We start from the raw sequence: 7,226 nt of genomic DNA on the forward strand, positions 1-7,226 counted from the left end.
ATCTTAAGGAGCTTGAATTTCAGTTTTGGGATGATTTGGTGGAGTTTTGAGGTGGTTTGAATTGAAAATTCGAAGTAGAAGGTGAACATGAAAAAAAATAATGTGTATCACATATGTATCATATTTGTATCAAATGTGTATCACATATATATCCATGTATACCTGTGTGTGAGATACATACATGTGTCGCAGAAGAATTTTTTGAACTTGATTTTAACAATGAATTTTGATACCAAATCAGTCCAAATCACCTCCAATTTTCCTCAAATTTTGTATATTGGCTTATCTGTATGATTTCAATGAATTTCAACCATACCAATCGAAAAAGTCTTTTTGCTTAGATTTTTAGAATATTGTATGTATACATTTTTTTTTGTATTTCATCACCTTATTTGCTACCTCATCCATGAAATTTTCTTTCCCTCTTGCATAATGTTGCTGATCACGCTTAAAATAACGATCTTTGCGTGTGATTCTTGGAGAGAAAGAACCTTATTTATTTAGGTTTTAAATTTTTATATGTGCTTGGCTAGTTTTGATAAGTCTATCATTAATGGCTAGAGGTTGGTAAGTTAGAACTTATTCGGGACATTTCTATAAGGTTCCCTTATTTTTGTTCCTTATTTCAAGGATTCGTATGTTATCAACTTTTTTCGCCCGAAATTCAATTTTCATCTCTTTATCCGTGTTTTTCAAGTATTTTTAGGGTTTTCAGATTGTAACGACCCAACCGGTTGTTTTGAGTAATTGCATTCCATTCAGCTGTTTGAAGCCTTGAGTAGTTTCATATGATGTATTATGACTTGTGTGAATCGTCGGTTTTGATTTTCAGGTGATCCGGAGTTGGTTTGGAAGAATAATTCTCAACTAGAAAGCTTTAAGTAAGAAGAGTTGACCAAGTTTGACTTTTGTGTATTTTACCCCGGATCAGAGTTTTGATGGTTTCTTCAGCTCTGGATGGTGATTTTGGACTTGGGCGTATGCCTGAATTTGGATGTTTCTTGAAGGTTCTAGCGTTAACTGGCGAAAGTTGGCAATTTGGAGTTTTGGAATGTCCATAAGTTTGACCGGAAGTTGACTTTGGTGATATCGGGTTTGGATTTTGGTTCCGGGAGTTGGAATAGCTTCGTTATGTCATTTGAAACTTGTGTGCAAAATTTGAGGTCATTCCGAGTTGATTTGATATGGTTCAGCACGAGTTTTTGAAGTTGCAAGTTCAAAAGTTCATTAAGTTTGATTTGAGGTACGATTCTTGGTTTTTATATTGTTTGATGTGATTTGAAGCTTCGAATAAGTTCATCTCGTGTTTTAAGACTTGTTGGTATGATTGAAATGGGTCCCGATGGGCTCGGGTGTGTTTTGGATTATTGGTTGAGAAACTAGTTAAGTTAAGGATTTGGAGTTTAACCATGGTCAATATCGGGTCAAGAGGACCTCTTTTCGGTGTTGAGTGCGCGAGCAGGTTCATAGAGTGTTTTATGAAACGCATATATGGTTTGTGACCGGAAGGTTGCGAATGAGTTTTGGGTGCTAAAATAAAAATTCTTTCATTGCTGATTTTTTGGTGTAAAATAATTACGAAAATATCATTTTCTCTTAAATTTTCAGACTTCATTTAAAACTTCAAAACATCATATCTCCCTCATTTTAAGGCTAAATGGGCGATTCAAAGGCTATCTTGAGTTTAATCTCGCAAGGATTATGTTGGGTTTATCAAATGTGAGTTTCGGGGTCATCTAGGATCTGGTTCGAGCCATAACAGCTAGTGCATTATTTTTCTTGTTTCGGAATTTAGTCACTTTTTCTCACATGGTTTTGGAGCTTAGGTTTTGGCAATTTTGGAGGCAATTTTTATCACATGTATTGGTATAGTTGTTTTCTACTCGATTTTGATTATATTTCATGAATCTATCTTCATTTTGGGATTTGATTTATGATTTCAAAAGAGAAATTGGAGGTTTTTGTCTAAACTTTTCTAAAGTTAAATTTTGAGTTATGAACATCGATTCAGAGTCGGGATTGAGTGAAATTAGTATGGTCGGACTCGTAATTGAATTGATTATTTGAATTTGAGAGTTTTGTCGGGTTCTGAGGTGCGGGCCTGGGTTTGACTTTTTGGTTGACTTTGAGTATGTGATTAAAGATTCGGCTTTTATCATTTGAGTTTGCTTCCTATAAACATTATTTGATGATTTTGAGTTGCTTTTGGCTAGTTTCGAGCCGTTCGGAGGTCGATTTGAGCGGGGTGACGCTTCTAGTTTATCGATTTGGCTTGATTGAGTTAAGTGTCTTGCCTAACTTTGTTGAGGGAATTTTTTCTACTAATTGCCATTATTTGCTACATGCAGGGGTGATACATATATGAGGTGACAAACATCTATGCATGTGCCAGGGTTCATGCTCGGGGTTAAATTATACTATAAATTGCGCCTTATAGGTGGCCTTCTTGCTTCATGTCTTACTTGACTTCTAGATTACTAAGAATATGGAATTCAATGTTAGAACCAAGATCTAGTTTATTATAACTTGATTAAAATTTGACGAAATTTTGAGAAACATTGATGTGTCTAGTTCGGTCATCCTTATGCTAAATCACTAATACATTGCGATGACAGTTATTCTTGAGATATTAGATTCTATACTTGAGTTGTAGATCAATTTTGAGATTTGTTGAAATACTTAAACAATAAGGTTCTTGAGGGTTTATTGAACTCTTGTTGGCTTGAAAGTTGTGTTTGAGGTTCATTTGGAATATTCGTTTAACCACTCTCCTTGATGTTATTTATGCTTCATACCTTGTTTGTCATTGATATACATATGCTTGGTGAGGAAGAGTGTAAAGCACGAAGGGTGATGCCGTGCCATTGTATATATATTATCATGTGAGGGAGAGTGTAAAGCACGGAGGGTGATGCCGTGCCATTTCATATGTTTTATCTTGTGAAAAAAAGTGTAAAGCACGAAGGGTGATTCTGTACCATTTCATTTGAGAGTAAAAGCATGAAGGGTGATGCCGTGCCATTGCATATCTGTTATCATGTGAGGGAGAGTGTAAAGCACGAAGGGTGATACCATGCCATTTCATTTATATTATCATATTTTTATATTATCATGAGTTCATGGCACGAAGGGTGTTCCCGTGCAGGCGAGGACGAGAGACATGCCTTATGTTGTGATATCTTTTCCTTGTGTGCACATTCATGCCTTTACCTGGAGTTATTACTGTTGCACCTATGTTATCTACGTGACTTGGCGTTGTTGTTCTGTCTTTGTCCTCTATCTCGATTGTTGTTGTGTTGTCCATGCCTTCTATCTGTTTAACTGCAAATATCATGCCTTCCTTCCTGCTACTATATCCATTTCCATATCGTATCTATTTTGTTGCACTTTAGTATAAGCCTTCTACCATGCATGTTATTCATTCATGCCTCTATTTGTTAGCTTATAAAGATCATGTTTTCCCTTCTTATTTTTTATATCTACATCTATGCTTTCTACTATGCTAGTTAGGTGAAATTATGTTCTTCTTTCCTAATTACTGTCATTACTCCTATGCCTCCAACCTAGTCCATTTCTGTCGTCCATATGTATTGCCTCGTTCATTATTGCTACTTCTGTATTTCCTACTTTGTCTTTACTGTTATCGGTATTTCTTCACCTGGTTGGTACTGTTATACTTATATTTGGTGAGGATGAGATAAATGCGCGAAGGGTGTTGCCGTGCCAATTGATTTGATGTCTTGAGTATGTTTCTCACACTATGAAAGTTATAGATTTATTACCGTGATTTGCTGGTTATCACTCTAAGGAAAGGATGGTCGTGATAGTGAGGAATATTAATCGTGGTTCTTCTAGAAATCATTTATTGCTTCGCATATTTGTTTCCTTGTACTCTATTCTGTTATGTTCTATTATTGTTCTACTGCACAAGTTATATTAGTAAGTATCTTTTAACTAAAAAGCCTCGTCACTACTTCACCGAGGTTAGTCAAGATACTTACTGAGTACATGGGGTCGGTTGTACTCATACACTTCTGCATCTTGCATGCAGATTTTGGAGCTAGAGTCGCTGTGTATGTCGGGAGCTGGCATTGAAGATGTACATGCGTTCCAATTATGGCTGCCACTTGTCCTTGGTACCTTTAGATTTTTGCTAATCTGTTTATGTAAACTTCAAGCAAATGACGTATTTATTCGTACCAGCTTCTGTAAATTCTATGTCTTAGAAGCTCATGATTTGTACTACCAGTCTTTGGGATTTGTATAGAAAGTTCAATTATTTTATCCATTAATCTCTTATTACTTATTTTGAGTTGTGTTGATTGTATTTGGCTTACCTAGCGGGCCAGGTTAGGTGCCATCACGACTAAGTGGATTTTAGGTCGTGACACCGATCGAATTGAAATGTTCTTTTCGAGGTTGAATTAAATTGTTAGATGAAGATTTTCTGAAAAGCTTCACTTTTGGTAAGTGTTTACAGGATAAATTTTAAAAAAAGAGTATATTAGAAAGGACAAATTAGTCAAGTTATCATATTTATATTAACAATAATAGACAAAAAGAATTGTTACAAAGAAAAATAAAAAATGAGGTAAGCATAATATCATAAATCACGAAGGAAGTTAGTGTAATGGAACAAAACATGAGGGGGATTTCTAAAACTATCCAACAATTTTACCCTTGTCATTTAATTTTTCATTAACACTAGGTCTTCGACAGGGTACACGACCATTTTATTAAAGAAAATAATATTTGAAACAAACGAAGTTTCACAATCCAAACTTTACTTTGAAGTGGAAAATTGCATACATCTATAGACGAGCATATTCTAATAATTGTACTATATTTTTTCCAAATGTGTACCATCGATCGGAGGATTGGCTACCTTAGTCGAGGGGTTATTTTTCTGTCTTATTGATGTTTTTTATTATTTTAAAAACAATACATTACTTTGTTACCTTTTATAAGATCATCGCATTTGCACCTTAATCTGATTCGAACATCAATTTAATGGCGAAAAAACCAATTTTCTACAGTTTAGATGACAAAATCACAGACTTCGAGTGGCAAATTAAAGTGATATAGGCAAAAAAACATAGATTGAAAAAGACATAATTCAGCTATAGAACTAACTTAAATTTAACACAAATTATATATGTGTGTATATATATATATATTTGGAATTTATCTACATTTTTCTGATAAAAACTCATTTATATCTCATTTATATAGTTAACAAAAGAGAGAAAAAGAAAAGGAGAAACTAAACTTGAAAATTCTTCAGCTCGATCTCTTATCCACCAAATTTTAAAAATTTATGGAGCAAGAGGTGGAATACTTTGCTCATTCCTGAAGTAATTTCCTGGATCAACACTATATTTCACCCGAGCCAATTTCTCAAAATTACTTCCGAAATACATTTCACCCCAACTTTTTGCTTCTGAGTATTTCTCATTCCCATTTAATGTTTTTCCCAAATCCAAATCTCTGCTATTTAGATATGCTGTTCTTGGCTTTGAAACAAACTCTCCCATGTAATCATAAATCCCTTTGATCCAATCCAATTTTATCTGTTCTACAGTTTGGTTTGGTTTAAGCCACATTGCAAAATATTGTATGTTATATAAATAACCCTTTCTATGTGGAAATGGAGTTGCATCCTCTAATATTTCACTCACTTTTCCACCATGAGGGGTGAATATCATTAGTCCAAATCCTGAATTGAACACATTCCATAACCCTTCTAATGCTTTTTTAGATAGAGGCTTTGTTACATAGTCTGACTTGACTTTGTAAAATGTTGGTCTCTTGTCTTTCCTTTCTAACAAATCTTGAATTGTTGATCCATTTCTGTAATGATCTATCCTTATTGTTGTATCAATCCAGCTCATTTCTTCACAATCCCTCGACTTTAATTTCAATTCAGGGAACTTCCTTCTCATTAATCTTCGAAGTTGGCGTCTTGTCCCTAAATATAACGAGTTAAATGTAGCCTCTATCGATGGTTGCCCTAAAGAATTCTTTTTAGGGTTTATATTTATTCTTAGGAAAAGCTCTTTAGGGAATTCATTTACTAGCTTTTGCCATTTCCTAACAAGCTTTGTAGCACCTTTTTCTTGAGTTCGAGCTATGTTGAAGAAAGTAACAACTGGGGGAACTTCGACTAATTGTAACTTCCACGATAGAACCACCCCGAAACTAGCTGCACCACCACCTCGAATGGCCCAAAATAGGTCTTCGCCCATGCCAGTACGATCAAGAATCGTACCATTAACGTTGAGGATCGTTGCATCTAGCACGTTATCCGCTGCAAGGCCGTATTTCCTCATCAATGGACCTTGTCCACCACCACTAATATGACCTCCAACACCTACAGAAGGGCAAGTTCCAGCTGGGAAAGCTAGGGTTTTGCTTTTGTTCGCAATGTTGTAGTAAAGTTCCCCTAGTGTCGCCCCAGCTTCCACCCAAGCAGTCTTTCCTTGCACGTCGATATCGATGCTTTTAAGGTTCGATAGGTCAACTAAGCAATAGGGTTTGTAAGAAATGTAAGAAAGACCTTCATAATCATGTCCACCACTTCTAACCCTAGTTTCAAATCCAGAATTTTTGCAACAAATCATGGCTGCTCGTACTTGTTCTTTAATTTCTGGGACGATTATGAAGTAAGGTTTCGGGACATTGGGATTGTTGAACCTAGCATTATGTATCGAAGATTCGAGTATAAATTGGTAATTTTTTGACCATATAGTATGAACAATGTTGTAAATGCGTGGTTGATTTCCAGATTCAAGGGAGAGGCAGCTATAGAAATTGGCATTGGCATCATCAAGTTTACGATGATGTATAGAGCTGACTAAGAAAGGAAGAAAAAATAGGGTAAAAAATATTGAACCTAGAGTAACCATTTCTGGTCACTTTAATTTGTTACGTTTGATGATTCACGAAATAGAAATTTGTTCCTCGTTTCCTATTTAAATACTAGAAATTTCTTTGTTCAGATTATGTAACTGATAATTAAGTTGTCTTAGGAAAAAATTATTACTTTCATTGAACCTAATACGACTACCATTAATAACCTTCTTAATTAAAACAAAAAATTAATGCTGGTCTTTGTTAATTTGCTTATTTGTTGGTTTTGTTTTGGGTAATAAAAAGAATCTTCAATTCCGTTTTACTTCGATGTGTTGTGTGCATGAATCAATCAACTATTAGCTTGTTAAAGGACG

General features: G+C 35.0%; 1 protein-coding gene across 1 annotated transcript; it reads right to left on the reverse strand.

The window, feature by feature from the left end:
- Positions 1 to 5,315: 5,315 nt before the first annotated feature.
- On the reverse strand, positions 5,316 to 6,905 carry LOC109239111 (berberine bridge enzyme-like 18). The gene has a single exon (XM_019405633.1). The coding sequence runs from the start codon at positions 6,903 to 6,905 to the stop codon at positions 5,316 to 5,318; it is 1,590 nt and encodes a 529-aa protein (XP_019261178.1).
- Positions 6,906 to 7,226: the final 321 nt, after the last annotated feature.

Source organism: Nicotiana attenuata, unplaced genomic scaffold (genome assembly GCF_001879085.1).
Source record: "Nicotiana attenuata strain UT unplaced genomic scaffold, NIATTr2, whole genome shotgun sequence".
Lineage (NCBI taxonomy): Eukaryota > Viridiplantae > Streptophyta > Magnoliopsida > Solanales > Solanaceae > Nicotiana > Nicotiana attenuata.